This window comes from Cydia splendana, chromosome 24 (genome assembly GCF_910591565.1).
Source record: "Cydia splendana chromosome 24, ilCydSple1.2, whole genome shotgun sequence".
Lineage (NCBI taxonomy): Eukaryota > Metazoa > Arthropoda > Insecta > Lepidoptera > Tortricidae > Cydia > Cydia splendana.
The window spans coordinates 9,430,044-9,455,223 of NC_085983.1; the positions used below are offsets into that span (position 1 = coordinate 9,430,044).

General features: G+C 40.2%; 1 protein-coding gene across 1 annotated transcript in view; it reads right to left on the reverse strand.

The window, feature by feature from the left end:
- Positions 1-1,177: 1,177 nt before the first annotated feature.
- The window catches only part of LOC134802443 (gastrula zinc finger protein XlCGF62.1-like), a 29,614-nt gene continuing 5,611 nt past the window's right edge, over positions 1,178-25,180 (reverse strand). Inside the window, exons 4-7 of the mRNA XM_063775108.1 lie at positions 7,807-7,915; positions 7,136-7,234; positions 6,106-6,222; positions 1,178-1,343 (exon numbers count right to left, since the gene is read on the reverse strand). Coding sequence (XP_063631178.1) covers positions 1,209-1,343; positions 6,106-6,222; positions 7,136-7,234; positions 7,807-7,915 — 460 coding nt within the window. The 3' untranslated portion in view covers positions 1,178-1,208. The remainder of the gene's footprint in view (positions 1,344-6,105; positions 6,223-7,135; positions 7,235-7,806; positions 7,916-25,180) is intronic.

A 25,180-nucleotide genomic window follows, 5' to 3' on the forward strand; every position in this document is an offset into this window, starting at 1 on the left:
GTCTTTTAATTGAAAAACACATTTTAAAAATAATTTACGGCAAATATGTAACAATTATGAATCTAATACGATCATTTATATTCTTCTGCTTTCATAAGTAATAGTTACTGATATTTAAAAGGCGTTTTTCAATTAAAAGACATGTCAAGATCGCTTACCTTCTTTCAAGTTCTTTCTAATGCTAAAAAAACGAACTATAGGTACACAAATCATACGATAACGCCTAATTTCTTTACTGTTATTCAGGAAATAAAAGAATCGGCTTTTATGGACGCGCCGCCACTACCCACTACCCAAAGGGTAAAACGGGACCCTATTACTAAGACTCCGCTGTCCGTCCGTCCGTCCGTCTGACACCAGGCTGTATCTCGTAATCTGTGATAGTTAGACAGCTGAAATTTTCACAGATGATGTATTTCTGTTGCCGCTATAACAACAAATACTAAAAACAGAATAAAATAAAGATTTAAGTGGGGCTCCCATACAACAAACGTGATTTTTGACCGAAGTTAAGCAACGTCGGGCGGGATCAGTAGGTACCTACTTGGATGGGTGACCGTTTTTATAGATAATGGTACGGAACCCTTCGTTTGCGAGTCCGACTCGCACTTGTCCGTTTTTTTCGTTTCGTTTTCTGCAGATTGTTATATTGGCTATCCATTATAACAAGTTTATGTACAAAATATATTTACCAAGAAATGCGGCGCACACACTTATTCTTAAAACCGAACACATTGGTCAATATCGACACGCTATGGTTTTTATTACCCGATAAAGTTGATATAAAAACGAAAATTCAATAATACATACGTAGTGCAAACAACTTACTAGCTCTGGTGGCGTAGCGGTAAGAGCGTGCGACTTTCAATCCGGAGGTCGCGGGTTCAAACCCCGGCTCGTACCAATGAGTTTTTCGGAACTTATGTACGAAATATCATTTGATATTTATCAGTTGCTTTTCGGTGAAGGAAAACATCGTGAGGAAACCGGACTAATTCCAATAAGGCCTAGTTTCCCCTGTGTTGGAAGGTCAGATGGCAGTCGCTTTCGTAAAAACTAGTGCGTACGTCAATTCTTGGGATTATTTGTCAAGCGGACCCCAGGCTCATGAGCCGTGGCAAAAAGCCGGGACAACGCGAGGAAGAAGACACAATCTATTTCAGTTTGTAAAGCCCACTGAATACTTATATAATCTACAAATTGACAGTTCATAGAAACCCTCGCTCGGGCTCGAAGTGCAGCACAGCGACGGGGCGGAAGTCCTCCACGGTTTGAGGTCTCATTTCCTCCTGCTTGGTTTTTTTGCAGAGCGGGTAGCGTTTGGACTTGATGTTGAGATGGACCTGCAAATAAAACAACATTTTAGAAATAGGTTAATTCGCCAGTAACCGGCCGGTTTTAGTAATTGGCCACCAAATGAATTCTATTCACCTATAAACAGAGTTCATTACAAGCTTTTATTATTTTATTTACTTTCACCTGTCCGGCCTGTCCCGTTGTCTGTCTGTCTGTAATCAAATCTTGCAAGTTAAATTTGATCCACTTCCCGGTTTCCGATTGAGCTGAAATTTTGTATGCATGTATAAAACGGATGACAATATTATGGTACCATCGAGCTGATCTGATGATGGAGACAGGAGGTGGCCATAGGAACTCTGTGATGAAACAACGCAACCTAATTGTGTTAGGGGTTTTTAGAATTGTCTCGATGAGTATTAGTTGTCTGTCGTAAGAAAAGTACAGTCAGCGATATAAGCTTGTACCAAAAATGAAATTTTTGCCAAAAACTTATATTAGTATAAGGTTTCAATAACTGGCCAGCCTTCAATAACTAGCTGCCTTATACTAAAATTAATTCTGTTTATAGGTGAATAGAATTCATTTTTGATTTAGGGCGGCCAGTTACTAAAACCCGCCAGTTACTGGCAAATTAGCGTATAATTTTTATCTGTTAGTGTCAAAAGTGACGTTTTTGGTTAAAAAAACACAGACACATTTTTGACACAGACCTAACTGTTTAGCCAATAGCAGTGGAGAGACACTCCTGACTTCGGGCAAACTCTCCGTTCGGCTCAGCATTGCTCCGAGCAATTATTAGGGTTGGGACAACTTGACGTCCTTTTGCGTGACGACCACAGATAAAATAATGGCTTGAATTTTGACAATCCTAAATAGCCGAAATGGATAGCATCCGAATAGCCGCTGCATGGCTGAAGCGGCGGGAAGTAACGGGTGTCACCTGTGACAACAGAATGCCGGTCAAATTGAAAGGTTTGATATATAAAAGTATCATAAGGCCCGTACTGATGTATGGCAGCGAGACGTGGGCAGTTACGCAAAAGAACGTGCATACCATTCAAGTTGCCGAAATGAAGATGCTGAGGTGGATGTGCGGCGTTACCAGGCTTGACAAAATCCGCAACGAGTACGTGCGAGGCAGCCTGGGCGTGCGTGACATCGCCGACAAAATGCAGGAGAGTATAGGCTGCGATGGTATGGCCACGTTAGAAGGAGACCACCAGACTACGTCGGAAATTTAGCACTACGACTTTCCATCCCCGGTAAAAGAGGCAGAGGTTCATATGCGAAAAAACATGGACTTATTTACAATGCCGGTAAAAGTCAATATATGGTTTTCAGGTCACACAGGATGACTCCCAATGTGTACCATAAAATACAACTGAATGGTAAATCACTGGAAAGAGTTACACAATTTAAATACTTGGGACACATCCTGTGTGAAAATTTGAAAGATGACCTCGACATTGAAAGGGAAAGGAGGGCGCTGGCGGTGCGGAGTAACATGTTGGCCCGTAGATTTGCTCGCTGCTCGAAACAAGTCAAAATTACCCTTTTCAAGGCGTACTGTCAAGTATTTTACACGAGCAGTCTATGGGTCAACTATACTCAAAAGGCATACAACGCCCTCCGAATCCAATATAACGACGCCTTCAGGATGCTGTTGGGACTGCCCCGTTACTGCAGCGCTTCAGGGATGTTCGCCGCGGAACGAACTGATGACTTCTATGCCATCCGGCGTAAACGAATAGCGTCTCTGTTGTGTCGGGTGCGGGGCAGTCACAACAGTATACTTAAGGTCATAGCAGAGAGGGTGGATTGTACCTTCCTGAAATTTTGGGTTGACCTAATAATAATTAAATAGTTATTTAATGTAGTAGTAGTAGTAGTAAGTAACTAACGTAGTCATAAGCCAAACTAACAATTCTATGGATACAATTTATCTGAAATAAAGAATTAATAATAATAAATTCAACAAATTTACAACTTTCTGAGACAATGTCTCTCAGATCCATCTCTGAATCAGAAACCTATAAATACCTTGGTATGTCACAGTCGTTGGGTATTGAGAAAGAAGGTATTAGACGATCGGTGAAGGAGCGCTTTTTCAGTCGGCTCACAAAAGTACTTAACAGTCTTTTGTCAGGAGGCAACAAAGTGCGCGCCTTCAACGCCTGGGTAATGCCTCTACTCACATACTCTTTTGGCATACTAAGGTGGACTCAGACCGAGCTGGATGCCCTGGATCGGAGGGTCCGACAGCTGCTCACCACACACCGTATGCTGCACCCACGCTCGTCTGTTATGAGATTGTACATCCCACGGAAATGTGGAGGTCGCGGCTTTCTAAACGCCAAATATCTCCACAACCGTGAGGTGTACAATCTCAGGAATTATTTCCTCAACAACGAGTGTGGGATGCATCGTGATGTGGTGGCAACTGACAGGGGCCTCACGCCGCTCTCCTTGGCGAACGAGAACTGGCGCAAACCTGTAGTACTAAGCACCGAGGACCGCAAGGCGGTATGGAAGGATAAGCAGCTACACGGGCGGTTCTACAAGGCCCTCATGGGGCCCGATGTAGACCTACCTGCGTCGGTGAACTGGCTACGATTCGGGGACCTCTTCGGAGAAACCGAGGGTTTTGCCTGTGCAATTGCGGACGAAGTTATCATGACGAATAACTACCGGAGATATATCCTGAAGGACGGTACGGTCGACATTTGTCGGGCATGCCGCCGTCCCGGAGAGTCACTCAGGCATATTATCTCCGGTTGTTCTCACCTTGCTAACGGCGAGTACTTGCACAGACATAATCTCGTAGCCAGAATTATTCACCAGCAGCTTGCTCTTCTATACGGCCTTGTGGATCGTGAAGTGCCGTACTACAAGTACTCACCTGCCCCAGTTCTCGAAAATGGTCGTGCCACGCTCTATTGGGATCGGTCTATCATCACTGACAGGACTATTGTTGCCAATAAGCCTGACATCGTGCTGATAGACCGATCGCAGCGCCGGGCCGTGCTCGCCGACGTCACCATCCCCCATGATGAGAATCTCGTGAAGGCTGAGAAGGACAAGTCCAGCAAGTACCTAGACTTAGCTCACGAGATTACCGCCATGTGGGATGTTGACTCGACGATCATTGTTCCGATAGTCGTGTCAGCGAACGGTCTCATAGCAAAGAGTCTCGACCAACACCTAGAGAGACTCTCGCTGGGTGGTTGGATCAAGGGTCAGATGCAGAAGGCGGTAATTTTGGACACGGCGCGTATAGTACGTCGGTTCCTCACTCTGCGGCCCTGACCACCGGCAGCTTGGGCCCTGCCCCGCTGCCGGCGGCACCCTAGGTTAGGTTTTTTATAATGTGTTTATATGTATTTTTTATTGTTTTGTAAGTGTTTTTATATTTTACTTTTATATTCATATTATAACAAACCTAACTTAAGACGAAAAATAAATAAAGAGAATAATAATAATAATAAACCGAAAACAAGATGGAAGGACGTAGTGCTAAAAGATATGATTGAGTGCAAAGTGTCCGAAAACGACGTCGAGGATAGGGCGAAGTGGAAGCAAATAACACGGAAAGCTGACCCCATCACCATGTGGGATATATAGCCCGGAAGAGAGAGAGAGGACAGCATGATTCGTCCGTGAATCGCTGTCAAACTTCGGTTTTGTAGGAAGCGTCCTTTCTGTACGGTAGTACTATTATTTATTCTGTGCCAATAGGGAAGGCCGGAGAAATCTCTTAATGTTATTAAGATAATTTAAAAAGTAAAGTTAAATACAGGGCTCGGAACCAGTATTGTATAGAACCGGTATAAAATACCTGTTAATATCGTTCCATAACCGTTATATTATTTCGTTCATTAAAAAACCCGTTAATTGATGGAACGCGAACTAGAAAATTACTTTCTCTTTCCTAACCGGTAACCATAAACCAGTATCTTAATAGAACAGATCTTTAACCGGTAACCGCAAACGGAAACGAAATCATTTTCGTTCCCGGATGAATGAACGAAACCTGTTTGAAAAATAAAACGGTTTCCGAGCACTGGTTAAAAATATACCTGTCTCATAAAATAAAACTATTAACCTTTTGAACACCACAGACGACAATTGACGTCAACGCAAAATCGTGACAACGACGCCAAGGACGGCATTTGTCGTCGATCGTTTTTTGATGAAAATCTACTGAAAAACACCCCACTTTAAGGTTGGCATTATTTATTCACAAAACTAAATTTTACCCCCGTGGCGTCAGTGGCACGGCAAATGGATGCGCCGTTTGGCGTTCAAAAGGATAACACGGATTATATCGCGTATATTGAATTCATACTACATCCCGACGTTTCGAACCCTTTACAGTGTAGTTTTTCCTCAGTCACCCGTTGACCACGAACGCTGTAAAGGGTTCGAAAAGTCGGGATGTAGTATGAATTCAATATACGCGATATAATCCGTTTTAATAGTTTTATTTCATGAGTAACTATCGCGGTAACCGAAGAGAATCCATACTTATATAATAATAATATAAATGCGAAAGTGTGTCTGTCTGTCTGTTACCTCTTCACGCCTAAAACGCTGAACCGATTTAGTTGAAATTTGGTATGGAGATAGTTTGGGTCTCGAGGAAGGACATAGGGTAGTTTTTATCACAGAAATCACCCTTTAAGGGGGTGAAATGGGGGGTGGAAGTTTGTATGGGGAATCGATAAAAAGCAGATTGGATAAATAATAAGCCCATATTACTAACTCCACGCAGACGAAGTCGCGGGCAAAAGCTAGTATTAAATATACCTGTCTGTTGTGTTTGTAGAGGTTGGATTGCTGCGAGAAGGTGGTGGGGCAGAACTCGCATATGAACGGCCGCTCGCCGGTGTGTGTCCTTATGTGAGACTCCAATTGGACCTTGGTCTAAAAAAAAACAAAGTAATAGAAAATCTATTCAATACCAGAGACAAGAAGATTGACAACCTCCTATACTATGTATCTTTAGGTATTTAAAAAAAAGTAAACAAACAATTTGTAAATTTTCGGGTAGTCATAACATTTATTGGTTAACCAACCAAATACAAAACCGCCTGGATCAGTCACTGAACGACCTGACTTCAACCTACATTATTTGATCATTTAATGTTTTCATCTACCCTCAACTGGCTTAAGGAGCCATCTGAGGGTAGATTTTGTTTACTTTTATTTAAATACCTAAAGATACAGAGTATAGTCGACACATATGTACGTTCATACGTGTCTTGCTATTTCATTCAGTCTCGGTACAAAAAGTACTGACGTTGACTGAAGTAGCATGACAAATACGAACGTTTCCGAGATAATACGATGTCAAAGGATTATGCACTCAATACTTTTTGTGCCGAGACTGACTGAAATAGCAAGACACGTTTGTGCGATCGGAATTTTGTTAATTTGTAATGCTTTAACATTTTCGATGTCTGTATTTTTCTATATTGTAATACTTACTTACTTACTCCTCTGGCGCAGCGACCCAAAGTGTGTCTTGGCCTCCAACACGACTGCTCGCCACTGATCCCGGTCCTGTGCCATTTCTCGCCAGTTTTCAACCCGGAGCTCGCGCAGATCAGCGTCCACCACATCCGCCCACCGATACCTAGGTCGACCGACCGGGCGGCGTCCTATCGGTTTTCCCTCAAATGCTCTTTTCACCGTCCGATCACCTCCCATTCGCTCAAGATGGCCGAGCCACCGAAGCCTTTGCGCCTTTGTCACACCGATGATGTTTGGTTTGTTTGGTTTGGTTGTATTGTAATAAGTATTCTTTAATAATAAATTTAGTATATATAATAATTACCGGGAATCCTTTACCGCAGTGGTGGCACATTTTGTTGTTGGGCCGGCCGCGGTGCACGTTCCGAATGTGTTGGTCGAGTCCCACTCGGTTCTTACTTGGCTAAAAATTAAATAACGTTCAACATCGTATGTGCCATTTTCAACCAAAAGGTTGTCATTGTCAATAAGGCGTTATTTCCATATAGCTTGAGTTTGAAATCAACTTTATCGACCACCGACAATGTGGTACTTTTTTAGGGTTCCGTACCCAAAGGGTAAAAACGGGACCCTATTACTAAGACTCCACTGTAATTCGAATAAATGCTTTCTGAGAAAAAAAAATGTGATGTCACTCCAGGGGGCAGGGGGTTGCCAGATGTGACTAGGTGTGACAAGGAGGGATAAAAAAAACATGAAATTCGTGTGACGTAATTTATGGATGACCCCTAAGGTGATAATAACCAGGGGTCGGAAACCGGTATTTGCTCCATACAAAAATACCGGTATTATTAAGTTATTTTTCGTTCTTTGGTTTATTATTTCATTTTTAATTGGACAATCTTATAATACAAAGTCGTTAGCCAGATATATTATTCAGTCTTACGTAAAGAGCATAAAATAATTCGAAATATTGGTATATTTCGGGGTTTTTAAAAATACCGGTTCCGAGCCCTGATGATAACTTAGATGTACCTTATGGCATATGTGGCACTGGTAGGTTCTGTGTAAATGTTTTTCTTCTATATGGTCCCGAAGTTTAGTCTTGTCCGCAAAACGCTTGTTGCAATGGTCGCAGATAAATCTGTACAAAAAAAAAAGATTTCAGCATTTCTCAAAAAGTTTGTACATTTTGATCACCTCTTAGATTTATATAAAAATTGGTATGCTGGTAAAGTACATGAAGCTGAACAACTTCCACCATATTTCCCAAAATGTCCCAGAAAGTTTCTATGAAACATTCCTTTTTTGTTACCAAATATGTAAGGAAATCTGGTAACAAAACAGTAATGTTTCATAGAAACTTTCTGGGACATTTTGCGAAATGTGGTGGAAGTTGTTTAGCTTCATGTACTTTACCAGCATACCATTTTTTTATAGAAATCTAAGAGGTGATAGAAATCAAAGTCGAAAAGTACAAAGTACAAACTTTTTGCGAAATCCTCATTTAATAATTACTACCGACCCGAACTTCGCACGGGTTACACAAAACGTTAACAAATTATACACCTAAACCTTCCTCAAGAATCACTCTATCGACAGGTGAAAACTGCATAAAAATCCGTTCAGTAGTTATTGAGTTTATCGCGAACATACAAACACACAAACAGACAGACGCGGCAGGGGACTTTGTTTTATAAGGTGTAGTAGTGATAGTACAGTATCCATCAGATATATAGAAGCTGCCAAGGCGCTCACAAATATCTGAACACGCCTCTATTGTCAAGGCGTTAGACGCGTGTTCAGATAATTTTGAGCACCTTGGCCGCTCCGATATATCTGATGGCGACAGTACAATCTCACATAATTAGATTTAGTTCCACCATTTAAAAGGCTTGTGTTTGGATTCCAGATTATACTGAGCCCTAGTATAATCTGGAACCCAAACACTTTGCCCAGCACCCTAGGCAAAGGGAATAAGATATCTTTTTTTACGTTTTGTTAAAAATTACAGAACATGTTAAAAATTGGAGGCTAATGTTGTTTGAAATTAAAAGATTATTAAATAAAGACTCATTATAGACACTTTTTTAATTTCTTCCGTGTTAAACTTTTATGTTATGTCAAGTGTTCACCGTGTTCACTATACCCGGACTTCTCCTACATTGAAGTAAATAGTACCATGTAGGTAAACATGTGTGGCATAAGAATGCTTAAGAGGATAGGATAGAACTGAATTAGCTATTGAGTTAATATAGCAAAGACTCATTCCAGCAAATCTAGTTCGACGCGTCAACTGGGGGAAACCGTATAAAGAAAAACCCACGTGATAACTGGATCGTGCAACACGCGCATTAATTAGCTACAGCTCATTCTGATGTAGATTCAACGAGGAAAACGCAAGTTTCATGATTCTGGAGAAACCAAGTTTCCTTATCGAGCTGTATAAAAGGGTAGTACAATTAGTTATGATCACAGAACGCATTCGCATCTCAAGCAACTACTCAAAGCAACAAACAAAATGGTTTCCAAATCGACCATGTGCCTGTTAGTCTGCGTGGCTTTCATGGTGATAGTGTCCCAGCCGCAGAACGCGGTGACAGCTGATGTGCATATCGGCAGCTGCGTTTGGGGGGCGGTTGACTACACCTCGAATTGCAACGGTGAATGCAAGCGTCGTGGATATAAGGGAGGGCACTGCGGGAGCTTCGCGAACGTCAACTGTTGGTGTGAACAATAGTCTCAGCAAAAAATCCACAATTCAACTGGATCCGAGAAGACATCCACTGCAAGAATCTTCAAGAAACCAGCCTAAACTCAATTTCATACAGTCACCATTATCAGCAATCGGCAGATTAATTCATTCTTTAAGTCATTGTAGACCTGGCGTCTATTTTACAAACTCAAGTTGGAACCTGACACTGTCAATTCTGTAATGTCAGGGTGGTAATATAAAACAGGAACCTACAGGTAAAGCCTGACCATCATGCGCCATATTTTACGAGTTTTTGTGTAGGTATTTATTCTATAGTAACATGTTTCTTCTTCATCTATGTTAATTCAATTACATATTTTCGTGTCTTTATTTCATTCGAATTACTTTTGATCGCAGTATTTTATGTCATATTTATTGTAAGTGTTACATACTATTTCTAAAAAAACTGTTTTAATTAAATTATATTTAATGAATTATATGTTTTTATGATTTCCACGGAACTAAATTGTAGATTTTTAACCAAGGGATGAAAGGCACCCATTTCTGACGAGATATTTTGACGCTGCTCTAACGAAGTGAGAAGATCGAGTCAGAATTGGCGCATTTCTCCCGAGTTAAACTCACTCTACTTTTCATTTCGAATACGAGGAAAGTAAAATACATTTGTATTTCATAAAACATATGAATACGTAATTGAGCGTTTTCCAGAAAGAAATGTACATTTCATTCATGTCTTCAAAATATTGACTTCTTGGGCTCATTTTACTCAGAATCATTTGTACATTCTCGTCTCATACATGAAAAAATGTGTCTCAAGATTTTCTTTCCAGATCGTCACATTTTTGTATGAATAATTTTTTTATTTGTATGAACGTGACGCACTGGAAAAATATTTTTTTATACGATATTTTGGGACACATTTTTTCACGAATGAGGCGTGAATGTACAAATGATTCTGAGTAAAATGAGCCCAAGAAGTCAATATTATGAAGACATGAATGAAATGTAATTTTATTTTTGGAAAACGCTCAATTATCGTTTAGGTACTTATAGTATTTTTCTTGAGGGTACTTTTAATTAACAATAAAAGTATCGATATTTATAGAGTGGGGACTTACATACCAGAATGGATATTGTACAACTTATCCATTTAAAACCAAATTTTAATTGCTTATAGTAAAAATACGTACATGAAAGTAAAACGCCCTAGAGCAGAAACGTATCACTTTCTACACACTTTATAGATAAACAATGACCCACTTTCAGAGCATGAGAAAGGAAATAATTATTTACGATACAAGTGCGGAAAGTAGGAAATTCGCAACAAGGGGTGATAAATTAAAACACGACCGAAGTTAGTGTTTTATATCGACACGAGTTGCGAATTACCTATTCGCACGTGTATGCACGGGTGTGTGTGTGTGTGTGTGTGCAACGTTTTACAGTAGGTACATATGGCTGTTTAAATTTTCGACATAGCCACGGAAAATGCTTATTGCCTCACTAGTGCGGGAAAGTAGCACCATATGTATAATATGTACTGTAAATTATTAATGCGCGTATTTTCCTGATTTTTACATAATATGAAGATAATTACTTAATTATGCGTAAGTTACCCTTGTTCTAGTTTATGATCATGGAATAATAATATACTCCGCCTGGTACTCTATTCCGAGATTCGCGTATGACCTAACTGACACGGGCCTACGTCATCATGCTGTTTACAGGTTCTCAAACTTTAAAATATGGGAGAATTCTAACCAACGGTGAAAATTATTTTAACGGCATTAATTTTAAGTTATTCATGTAGAAACATAGTAAAATAAAACAAATCTAATGTATTAAATTAAACTTTATTTATCTATACAAGACAAACGTTTGAAAAACTAATTCACAGTTACACATTAATTACCAAGCTTACGGCGTGAAAAGTTTGGAAAACACTGCGACTGCTGACACTGAGCGAGAAGGAAATAACAATTAACACGCGTTCGACAAGGATGACGGTCAGGGCATGAAGTTATCTAGATCCGAATTGTCAAATGTGACAGCGCTATCCTGTGTTGTCAGTAGTGTAAACAGAATTACCCGAACGTCTGAAATTTCTGTCGTGAATCGGAAGATATTGCTAACGAATAATTAAAAATGTCGTGTTATTGTAAAATTTAAGATAAAATACATATAAATGAAAATTATAAAATTATAAAGAAATATTTTAACTTATTAACCATAGGTATATGTATGTAACATGTTATGTTGAAATAAAGTGGCAATGTCATTGTGACGTAGGCCTGTGTCACTCTGGGAATAGAAGACCATGTTTTATTAGACCATGTTTATGATTATCAAACTGCACAACGGGACTTAATCGCGTATTTAAGTTTTAAGATTTACCTCCGACGTTTCGAGGACGGCGTTGTCCCCGTGGTCTCGGAGAAGACTGGCTCAAGTTGACATCAACATCTTCTAGCCGCGCGAGTTTTTCGAACTACCCGCACTTGGTCTTGTTTATCAGTTTGAACGTTTTGCGCACTAGGGATGTCACTCTGTCGACACACAACACTAACGATATTCGATTTATCGACTGTCGATATTCGTTTCCGCTTACATTTACTAATGACTGGATTCCATGTGGATGAGATCTTAAAACCCTCGTCCCGATTAAAATTGCAATGTTTTTTGATTTCAATGGCTTCCCGCACTTTTCTACTGTAGAAATGGCGATCCGTGGAGAGGATTTTAGGGTTATGCAGCTCAATCCAGTGGTTTGGTCCTGACTCCAGCAAATGCTCAGCCACCGCAGACTTGTTGACCTGACGATTTTTGACAGCTGCGATATGTTCCTTAACTCTTTCTGCTATGGTGCGCTTTGTTTCTCCGATATAGGAACTACCACAACTGCAATCTATTTTATAAACGCCAGGTGACTGGAACGGATAACGTCCTTCGGTGACCTTAGGCTCCCTGCTACTTTGGATAAAGGTGTGTACACTGTCTTTATAGAGTACTTTCCAAGTACTGTGCCAACTTTATCCGTTACCCCTTTTACATACGGCAAAAATGCCGGCTGTCTGGAGACATCAGGACGTTTCCGCGTTGCCTTTCGTCTGGGTTGCCACTTTTGCTGGAGTCAGGACCAAACCACTGGATTGAGCTGCATAACCCTAAAATCCTCTCCACGGATCGCCATTTCTACAGTAGAAAAGTGCGGGAAGCCATTGAAATCAAAAAACATTGCAATTTTAATCGGGACGAGGGTTTTAAGATCTCATCCACATGGAATCCAGTCATTAGTAAATGTAAGCGGAAACGAATATCGACAGTCGATAAATCGAATATCGTTAGTGTTGTGTGTCGACAGAGTGACATCCCTAGTGCGCAAAACGTTCAAACTGATAAACAAGACCAAGTGCGGGTAGTTCGAAAAACTCGCGCGGCTAGAAGATGTTGATGTCAACTTGAGCCAGTCTTCTCCGAGACCACGGGGACAACGCCGTCCTCGAAACGTCGGAGGTAAATCTTAAAACTTAAATACGCGATTAAGTCCCGTTGTGCAGTTTGATAATGTTTAATAATCATGTTTATGATGTTTATCTACCTAGTCTCAGTAAACAATTATTGAGATTATTCTAATATTGTTTTAACATTTTACAGCAATATGCGTTAAATTATAATTGTTAAACCTAAGTAATTGTTAATCATACATCTGTGAACAAAGCCTTTACAGTACATATGATGCTAATTTACCGCACTAGTGCGTAAAGAGCGCTTTCCGTGCGTATGTCAAAAGTTTATGGGGCCATATGTACTGTAAAACGTTGTACGATACACGTGCGAATAGGTAATTCGCATCTCGTGTCGATTTAAAACACTCCCTTCGGTCGTGTTTATCGCCACTCGTTTCGTATTTCCTCTTTTCCGCACTTGTATCGTATATAACTATTACAGTACATATGGTGCTAATTTACCGCCCTAGTGCGGTAACTAGCACTGTACGTGCGAAAATAATGTTGTATATGATTACATCAATGATTAAACTATTAATTCGCAACTCGTGTCGAGTTATAGGTTATAGGTTTTCGCGGGCTTGGTTTCCGCAACTCGACGTCATAATATCGCGCCTATTTTGCGTAATGGGTTGGCGGCACTATTCCTGCCAACCCAACTCTACCAAGAAGCCTAGCAGACCCTTGACGTTGCCGACGACTTCTGGGAGAGACCCCGGTGAGCCGAGGTGTTGTGCCCGGTATTTTGCCACCCCTGGGCATTCGAGAATGACGTGGGCGGCTGTCTCCTCTGCCTCCATGCACGCTCTGCAGAGGGGGCTATCTGTAACACGTAGGGTTAGTAGGTGCTTGTTAAATGAGGCGTGTCCAGTTATTGCCCCGGCTATAAGCCGGAGCTGTGGTCTCTTCAGCTGTCGAAGTCTCCGCGACAGATTGGGGTTGAGTGTCGGGAGGGCTTCCTTTGCCTGCCTGCAGGTGCCTAGGTTAGACCAGTATTGTTGGTGTTTTACCTTGGTGTTGTGTCGCAGCGTGTTCCGGAGCCAGGCATATGGCAGAGGTAGGATTGGCTCAGGTCCTGCCACCTTCAGTTCCGAGCCACCTCTCGCCAAGATGTCGGCTGCATCGTTACCTCGTGATCGTGTCGAGTTATAACACTTCCCTACGGTCGTGTTTTTACCCGACTACGGCAACGCAAAAGGAGGGTTATGATTTTGACCGGTATGTTTGTGGGTATGTATGTATGTATGTATGTATGTATGTTCATCTGTTCCCTCATAACTTCTAAAGTACTCATTGAAATTTGACAAACGACGTGTCATTCGAATCGTCTTAGGGCGGGTTGCACCGTGCCCATTTGATGTGCTGATCATGGCTAAAGATGGCGCTAACGAACGCTAACTGCATATTTGGGTTGCACCACGCCTAACGTCTGTTAAAAAGTTACGCTGCCCTTAACCGGTCGTAGACCACTGGTTAACGATTTTATCGCCTGATAAAAATGGCGGCACTTTATTGAATTTGTCCGTATTTCATGAATTTATATTTGATTTTTCAATAATTTTAGGAAATATGTTATTTAAATTATTAAAAAAATGTTAATAACAATAAAATGTGGAGTTTGTAAACGCAAAAACGTGTGACAGTTGACATGAATGGCTCTAAAAGTCATTATAATTGGGAGACGATCCGTCTTTCATAAATACATTAATTTATTTATAGTTTAAAAGAAATGTGCGTGTTTTAAGTTTAAATTGCGTGCAAAATGACTCAAAGTTGGAGTTAAGACCAGCTTAGCTTAGCACGGTCGCGTTTTTATCCCTTGTCACCATGCCTGTCACGTTCTAACAAGTATGTAAGTGCGAAAGGGACGCGCATAGTGATAGTCGATAAAAATGGAACCGTGCTGAGCCCGCAGATTGACGTTATCACAGGTTAACAAATACGTCCCATCAGATGAAACTCGACGGCATATAATGTCGGCACTACTACTTGTCGCCAGGATGGTCATTAAAACCAATTAGACTTCTGATTATTGGAATCAAGATAAAAATGATAAATCCTTTGGACAAATCCACCACGGACGAACTATGATATTCGAAAACAGCGAGATGGCACCTATAACCATCTACAAGTCTGCCTCTGAAAATCGTAACCCGCTATAGAACTATGTTTAGAACTATAAACGTACATAAAACAAGTTGCGAAATATAAAATCAAGTATTTTGTGAAGTATGGCAAGTGAAGTTTTGTGAAGTGTGGAATGTATAGGCATAACTAATAGGTTATAATAAAGTGACAAAAATGTGTAATGCAAAAGTGATTATAATACTTCAACTCCTACTTACTTGGGTTTTATTTGCTTTTACAACATAATCTTATTCACAACCCTAAGAAACAACAACTTTCCAAGTAGGCATGCTGACCGCTGCTTTAGCATAAAATAAAAATAAATGCCTGAGCGATGCCGCTTTCCTAAGTAATAAAAAAAGCTAAAATATATATTACCGTGCCAAGGCGATACTGGCTGCCAAGCTTATTAGAGTAATTATTCTGGAAATATGGAACATACATGAGAACAACTGAGTTGTTTTAAAGGAACTTATAATATGCTTGTCAGATGCAGAAAGGAACAATACCCCTATCTGCATCTGACAAGCATATCTATTGACAAAATTCAAGGTATTCTGTAAGTAGGGCTCTTCCACTATAGTCAAAAAACATTTGCAGTGACTTTAAAAATACAAAGCAACATTTATAAAACTTTAATACAACTACCAATACCTGGGTCAAATAAAATATAATATGGCTTGTCTTCTTGTCACCTGAATTTTATTTGTGTTCAACCAGTCATACATTGAAATATATTTAACCCTAGCCATGTATTGGAAATAATGTTCCAGTACAGTACCTACTGATTAACCTACCTCAAGTCCCTATATACATAACATTTAAACCTAACATAGGTACCTAAATAGCCCTGAATTTGTCACAAGAAAAGGCCCTCGGTCTGAATAATTTTATTTTATTTGTTTTCCCTCCATACTGGCTTTTTAATTATTTATCTACACCCGAAGAAAATAAAATAGTTAATAAGCAAGTTACCTGTATGACTGAAAATATAATAACTGATAGGTAGGTACCTCCTTAAATATAATTGTAAAATAAATAAGTTCTTTATCTACTCTCCGGGTAACCCTTTACCTCCATTGGTCACTAAACTGCTTAAGTACCTAAAAAGGATAATAGTATGAAATGGAAAATAAAGTAGATAAGGTAACTAGCAATATATTTTCTTGTCAAAATTGAAATTCAGATAATATTTCTAATTGTACTTTATTTTTTGTAACAAGTTTCTTCCGGTTAATTTAATTGTATAATTTGTTGATTTCTTGAATTCATTCACTTGTGTGTAACTTTTATCTTGTATTCCATATCATATGGTGTCAATCTAACCTGAAAAGAAAGCAACATGATATTATTATAAGTCATCATATTCCTCGCGTTTGTCCCGGCATTTTCCACGGCTCATGGGAGCCTGGGGTCCGCTTGGCAACTAATGCTTAGACCAAGCAGTTTTAAATTAAAGTACAAAAGTAACTCAAATGCCTGCTACTAACAGTTATGCATTATTTTGTCAACAATATAATTGGAATTTTTTCCCTAACTATCGTCTTTGCTTCATAGTTGTAGATAGCGTAGTTAGCGCAAGTAATCACTTGTGCATGCTTGTGCTTAGGGCTCTGAAAGGACTGAAAGTAGGAAGCAGCTATAAGCATTAAACTAATAAGATAACTTACCGGGCAATGTCGCTCCTTGTTTGATTCCGACTTTAGCTAGGCCATTCAACAATCGTAGTCAGACATTTCACTTTAGAGTGTTTTTAATATATAACCATAAATATATTCAGGAATGGCTTATATTTAGATTTTAAATCTGCAAAGAAAGTGTAGTTCGCGCCTACAAAACTTTTCTCTTTGAGAATTTTGACAACTCAGTTTGGCATTTATGACTGGGTTGCTATATAAAATAAAAATTCTACCATAAAATTTTTGGTAGGAATGCGTTCATAATACGGCAATACGATTACCGATTAGTAATTTTAACGTCCTGTTATTTTATAGTTGGTGCAACGCATTTTATTTAGCAATCGTTAAGACCCCCACGTCAGCGTTAATATTTAACGAACCGTGCTTACGTTAGCAGATGGTTTGGTGCAACCCGCCCTTAATCGTCCGCTGGTTATAGGCTATATGACGTCACAAAAAAATGAACACGGCGCCCTCTAGAGGTCATAAAGTCACGAACCAAAAAAATAAAAATAAGTAATGATGACGTGTTGTATATCATTTGAAAGAGCTCAATTAGCACATTTCAAATATATACATATTGTTAGCTTTTGCACCCGGCTTTGCTTGCATGCACCCGATAAAACATTAATTTATCTGGTAGGTAATTCGAACTACGAATCTACAATCGCTCTGGATTCTATCTATCCGCGTGTTACGCGACTACGGCGATACAAGAAGGATTTTTCAAAAGAAATTTGTTTGGCCGCTATATACATGGTGTTTTTTAAAATGACCTGCAATATTTTATAACATGAATATTGAATAGGTATAGAAGTCCAGATCAGCAAATTTTTTTACGAGATCGGGTTAGGTCCCATTGTAAAAGTTGCTTAGTAATCTTAGTATATTCACCTCGTTAAAATTCGCAGTGGTCAGGCGAAGCGTACTGAAACGTACCTATGTGACGCACCGGACTCGGTCCAAAAGGCGACACTAAAAGGGTCAGGCGTAGCCCGATGTACGTGGCGCGTTGTACGCGGTCCAAAGCCGGGCGCCTTCGCCACCCTCATACTAAAAGAGTCAGGCGTAGCCCAACGTACGAGGCCTGATGTACGCGTTCCAAAGCCGGGCGCCTTCGGCGCCCTCATACTAAACGAGTCGGGCGTAGCCCGACGTACGAGGCTCGCTGTACGCTTTCCAAAACCGGGCGCCTTCGGCGCCCTCATACTAAAAGAGTCGGGCGTAGCCCGACGTACGAGGCTCGCTGTACGCGTTCCAAAGCCGGGCGCCTTCGGCGCCCTCATACTAAAAGAGTCGGGCATAGCCCGACGTACGAAGCACGATGTACGCGTTCCAAAGCCGGGCGCCTTCGGCACCCTCATACTAAAAGAGTCGGGCGTAGCCCGACGTACGAGGCACGATGTACGCCTTCCAAAGCCGGGCGCCGAAGGCGCCCTCATACTAAAAGAGTCGGGCGTAGCCCGACGTACGAGGCTCGCTGTACGCGTTCCAAAGCCAGGCGCCGAAGGTGACTTCAAATATAGTTTGAACTAATAATATATTTTGAACTTATTTTTATAATTTATCGCCACCACAGAATAAATAATAGTACTAGGTACAGAAGACTCACTCTCTAACAAAACGCGTCTGTTACGATCAGCACAGATATGGCCGCTAGGTGGCGACAGCGCCACGCGCGGCTTATGGCTAGCCACCAAAATTGGTGTGGAACGGATGTACAGGTAGCTACACCTGTTGCAAAGCGACGAAACCGCGGAGTGAGCCACGCCTGTCGCCACTCGTTGCGAACTTCCTACTTTTCGCACTCGTATCGTAATGTATGTACTATTGTAATTTTAGTCTCGTTTCCACGTGACATTACTCTTAGTTGAAAAGCGACAAATCACAAATGTATTTCCTTACAAAGTTTCAAGAAACTCATTCATAGTTAGCCGTGGTTCAAATCTATTTTGAAGGCCGCCTAACATGCTCATTTACATTAAAAATACTATTCAAGTATTCACGTAATATCGCCAAAATCGTCAAAAATCGATGACGTAATTTATGGACAGCCCCATATGTCTTTGCTATTACAATAGGGTATTTGACTGTATTTAAAATAAATTATTTTACACCACGCATGAAATAAAGCACCAGAAGATTAATAGAGAAACTGAGACAGCAGTTATTTTTAGACATAATTTCTATTTTAAAACCCGTATAAAACTATAAAGAGTAGGTAATTTGATTATGACGTCACATGCTAGTGTTTCATATGAATTACATAGTAGCAAAATCGTGACAGTTCGAAAAAAGAAACTGATTTGGCTATAGTAGTCAAATAATAATAATAATAATAAGCCCGCAGGGCAGCTTGTGGCGAGCTGTTGGGGAGTAACGACCCCACGGACCCGAGTGCTCCCGAGAGTCGGTCAGGGTCTCCGTCTCCGGCGTGTCTTCGTCGGTCGGAGTAGACCCCAAGGGGACCCGCAGGACTCTCAGCTCTGGCTTGCCTTCATTGGCCGTCCAGAGAGGAGTCGCTAGAGCTATATGCTCCAGGGGTGGAAGTGTTAAAGGGCATAACGCCGCGAGTAACTTCGGAGAAAGCGCAGCACCACCTCTCGACACCCCTGAGCCGCTCATGCCGGTGTTGCGCCTGGCCGTCTTCACGATGGCGCATCAGGTGCCCATCTAACGAGTGGCGAGTCACCACCTGCCTCGATAACACTGTATAACACAATGTTATGGCAGGTGTCCGGAACTCTTAGCAATAGCCCAGATTTATTTTCCACCCAAATTTAAACCATAGACCAGGACTCTTTCCATTTTTCTATAATAGCTCCCAATGCCTGCTGAAACCGGTTTACGGGTATCTATTTATGTACCCGTGAATGGGTTCCAGCAGGCGTTCTACATGACATCAAAGCTCTCCAAACGGCCTCTACGTGTTGGATCTATATCCCCACGCACGCCTTATAAATGACCGGGCTTAAAAACCCGAGAGTTTGTAACGGCAGGGGCAGCTTGTGGCGAGCTGACGGTGAGTGGCGACACCGCGGACCCCTATTCCAGAGGGCACTTTCATCTGGCCCTCGCCTCTGTGCTTGCTGAAAAAAAAAGCCTGGCAACCCTAGCCGAGGATAGTATTACTGAGAAAAGCTACGATGTATTTTATTTCGCAAAAATAGTAATAGTGCTGTAAAGTGTTATAAAATTGTATAGAAGACATAACCTATAAACTTACTGCAAGAATCCAGTTGAAAATCTTAAACTGAAGGCCACACACGAATAAACTATTATTAAGGTGAGAATAATATTTAACCGTTGCAGTTCAAATTCCACCCAATACGTACTTTTCCAATTTCAAACGGTCATACACTCGTATTTCATTAATAACACAACCATCTGTTGAACACCTGATTGGAGATTCACTGACAGTGACAGCTGACAGATATACAGAGCTGACAACATAAACAACAAAACTCCATCAGTGTTGCTACCTACTACAGTCATTGTTTTTTTGTTTTTACGCATAACTAGCGACATCTATATAAATGGCGTCTAAAGTTACCAAATCCAAAGCTACCACAAATGGACGAAAGATGGCGACACAGGTCTTATGCTTTAGATGCAAAACGCAAACTGATATTAACAATACATTAGCATGTTCAATATGTAAACAACATTATGAATTCGATTGTGCGGGCGTATCACAGAAGTTGCACCGCTTAAGGGGCATTGAATCGAGAAAAAAATGGGCATGTAGACCGTGCGTTAATAAACAAAATAACGATTCATCATTATCTAAACCAGAAACAAAATTTACCTTGAATAAAAAGCAGATATCGGAGAAGAAAATTACCCCTACAAAATCAGTCGACCTTATAAAACCTAGTTCTAATCCGAAACTAGAGGATGACCAAATCACGTCTCCACTTTTAGAGCAAACTAGTACTTCTAACTCTCCTGAAATTCCTGACTCCCAAAATTCATCAAATTCATCTATTATAAGTGAAAGCGGCAATTCATCCACATGCCATACTCCATTATCAACAGGCTTATTATCCAGAAGTGCAGATATGTCTCTTAGGAAATCAAATGAACTAGGAGAAACGAAGGAAAAACTAAACCAACTATCATCCGCATTAGACATAACGCAAAATGAATTGGAAAATACAATATTAGAAAATAATGAATTGCGTAGACAAATTGATAAACTTACTGTGGAGAATAATACATTAAAAACTCTATGCTATTCACCAGCAATTAGTGGGACTCCTTGTAGCACTAAAAAATCAACGAAAAAGCCTTCAATGATGTCACCAAGTGGAATCTCAACACCAACTAGTACTTCCAAGTCACCGAATGATACAGATGAAAGCACGAGCGTCCTATCATTACAACGAAAAGTCATGCTACTCGAGCAGCAACTCAATGATGCTACAAGTGAAATCGCAGTCTTAACAAAACAGATCGAGATTTTGTCAGAAAAACTCCTATGCACTGCCACTGCGGGTGCTAGATCGTCACCTACCAAAAGTAATCAAATGGAACCGCCTCTTACTACAAGCTTTTCACAGGAAGCAAGAACTAAACTGTGTATTATTAGTAACCAGAGATATAATAGACCCTTAGCAGCGATAGAAAATGCATTTGATCAAGACTTTGATTACTGCCATTATAACATGCCGAATTCGGGAATAAACGAAATATTAAAGACATTAGACAATAAATTAGTGAATTTTACCCAGAGTGATTTTTGCGTAATACTTTTAGGTGAATACGATTTCAAAAATAACCGGGATAACTTTGAGCTTGTTCGTAACTTAAGGTCTGAAATACAAAAAATAACTCACACTAAAATAATTATCTGTCTCCCTACTTACGTCTGTGGAGCCCCTATATATAATTATGTAATTGAAACTTTTGGCAAAGAATTAATACAGGACATGCAAAAGGATCATTATTGCTACATTTTTGACACAAATTCAGAATTGACACTAGACATGTTTTCCAATTATACTGGAAAAATAAATAAATACGGTATAAAAAAAGTATTCTTAAGTTTAAGACAGTATATTGCAGACTTTAAAAAATTTTTTCGTGACTAACTACCAAGATGACACAACCCCTTTTAGAAAACATTTTGCGACTCCACCGGCCAGGGTGGAGTCGCAAGAGCGGGACCTATGCTCCAGGTTGGAAGTGTAAAATGTCATAACGCCGGCGGCCTGCTGAACGGATTACCGGGATCTGGCTACCGCAGACTCACCTCTCGACAACCTCATAGCCACTCCAAAGTGTTGCCCTGTTGTCGCACTGTGCGTGCGGCCATTGCGGGGCCCACTCAATGAGTTGGCGAGTCACCATCTGTCTTATACAATTTTGAGACTGATTGTCACGGCAGGTGTCCGCTAGTCTCCTCCCATAGCCCTATATCCAGTCCATCCAACATTCAAATCAAATAGCCTATGACCTTAGTTTCCATCGCAGCACAAAAGTGCTGCACTGCAATAGTCTTTGCACCTGGCGGGGACCATCTCCGGATGTATCACATTGTGCGTTCGGGGATGGTATCCGCCACGTGTATCCCTTGCTTTTAGATTAAAGTGTCTTAAAGGGCCTCTGCGCTGTTGGCTTCGGCCCCACGTACGCCTCCCAAAGGTCCGGGACCCCATGGTCCCGAGATATGGAACAGACATACAAATAATAATAATAATATGTTTATTGCTTTCATATTGGTGTTTACACAGATGTTCTTAACTAATAATGTTTCACAATATGAGACCCTGTAAGGGTATGGCAATTTTATCTAACACATAAAACAATTATAACATACAAATTACAGAATACACAAACAAATAGTAGTCACAATATTTTTTTTTATAGTATAGTATATGCCTATTTATGGTATTTATTATCATCCAAATATTCTTCTATAGAATAAAAACAATTACTTATTAAATAAGTCTTCAAGCAACCTACAAATTTGACATATTTTAATTCTTCCGCTATTTCTTTAGGAAGACTGTTAAAAATTCTTATAGATATGCTATAGGGGCTTTTATTACTCATTTGTAAATTACTGGCAGGAAGGGCAATCTTATTTTGATTTCTTAAGTTCAAGTTACTAGTATGACGGTCCTTAGTTTTCATATATAGGTCAGGATGTTTTCGTACAAATTTGCATGTTTCTAAGATGTAAAGGGATGGTAAAGTTAAAATATTTAATTTTTTAAAGTAAGGTCTGCAACTTTCTTGATTTTTTATGTTACTTAATATTCTAATACACCTTTTTTGCAGTATGAACAAATCTACACTATTTGTGCTGTTACCCCATAATTTGGAGCCATGTCTGTGTAAATGCGTGATAAGCACTAAGAGCTGTTTTTAAGTCTGAAGTTTTTTTAATATTTCTGAGGGCATAAGCAAAGCATGATATTTTTAAACTAATTTTATCTATGTGTGTTTTCCAATTAATGTTTTCGTCAATATTTATACCGAGGAGACTACAGTTTTTTATAGGTAGAATTGGGTTGTTGAGGTAAGTAAAATTAACATTTAATGGACTCCGCTGATGGGGTCGGAATTCGATTAAATTTGTCTTTTTTAGATTTAGTTGTAGATTATGGTCGGTGAGCCATTGTATTACGGTATCAAGATTACTATTTAATTTATGGGTTAGACTCCATTATCAACAGGCTTATTATCCAGAAGTGCAGATATGTCTCTTAGGAAATCAAATGAACTAGGAGAAACGAAGGAAAAACTAAACCAACTATCATCCGCATTAGACATAACGCAAAATGAATTGGAAAATACAATATTAGAAAATAATGAATTGCGTAGACAAATTGATAAACTTACTGTGGAGAATAATACATTAAAAACTCTATGCTATTCACCAGCAATTAGTGGGACTCCTTGTAGCACTAAAAAATCAACGAAAAAGCCTTCAATGATGTCACCAAGTGGAATCTCAACACCAACTAGTACTTCCAAGTCACCGAATGATACAGATGAAAGCACGAGCGTCCTATCATTACAACGAAAAGTCATGCTACTCGAGCAGCAACTCAATGATGCTACAAGTGAAATCGCAGTCTTAACAAAACAGATCGAGATTTTGTCAGAAAAACTCCTATGCACTGCCACTGCGGGTGCTAGATCGTCACCTACCAAAAGTAATCAAATGGAACCGCCTCTTACTACAAGCTTTTCACAGGAAGCAAGAACTAAACTGTGTATTATTAGTAACCAGAGATATAATAGACCCTTAGCAGCGATAGAAAATGCATTTGATCAAGACTTTGATTACTGCCATTATAACATGCCGAATTCGGGAATAAACGAAATATTAAAGACATTAGACAATAAATTAGTGAATTTTACCCAGAGTGATTTTTGCGTAATACTTTTAGGTGAATACGATTTCAAAAATAACCGGGATAACTTTGAGCTTGTTCGTAACTTAAGGTCTGAAATACAAAAAATAACTCACACTAAAATAATTATCTGTCTCCCTACTTACGTCTGTGGAGCCCCTATATATAATTATGTAATTGAAACTTTTGGCAAAGAATTAATACAGGACATGCAAAAGGATCATTATTGCTACATTTTTGACACAAATTCAGAATTGACACTAGACATGTTTTCCAATTATACTGGAAAAATAAATAAATACGGTATAAAAAAAGTATTCTTAAGTTTAAGACAGTATATTGCAGACTTTAAAACATTTTTTCGTGACTAACTACCAAGATGACACAACCCCTTTTAGAAAACATTTTGCGACTCCACCGGCCAGGGTGGAGTCGCAAGAGCGGGACCTATGCTCCAGGTTGGAAGTGTAAAATGTCATAACGCCGGCGGCCTGCTGAACGGATTACCGGGATCTGGCTACCGCAGACTCACCTCTCGACAACCTCATAGCCACTCCAAAGTGTTGCCCTGTTGTCGCACTGTGCGTGCGGCCATTGCGGGGCCCACTCAATGAGTTGGCGAGTCACCATCTGTCTTATACAATTTTGAGACTGATTGTCACGGCAGGTGTCCGCTAGTCTCCTCCCATAGCCCTATATCCAGTCCATCCAACATTCAAATCAAATAGCCTATGACCTTAGTTTCCATCGCAGCACAAAAGTGCTGCACTGCAATAGTCTTTGCACCTGGCGGGGACCATCTCCGGATGTATCACATTGTGCGTTCGGGGATGGTATCCGCCACGTGTATCCCTTGCTTTTAGATTAAAGTGTCTTAAAGGGCCTCTGCGCTGTTGGCTTCGGCCCCACGTACGCCTCCCAAAGGTCCGGGACCCCATGGTCCCGAGATATGGAACAGACATACAAATAATAATAATAATATGTTTATTGCTTTCATATTGGTGTTTACACAGA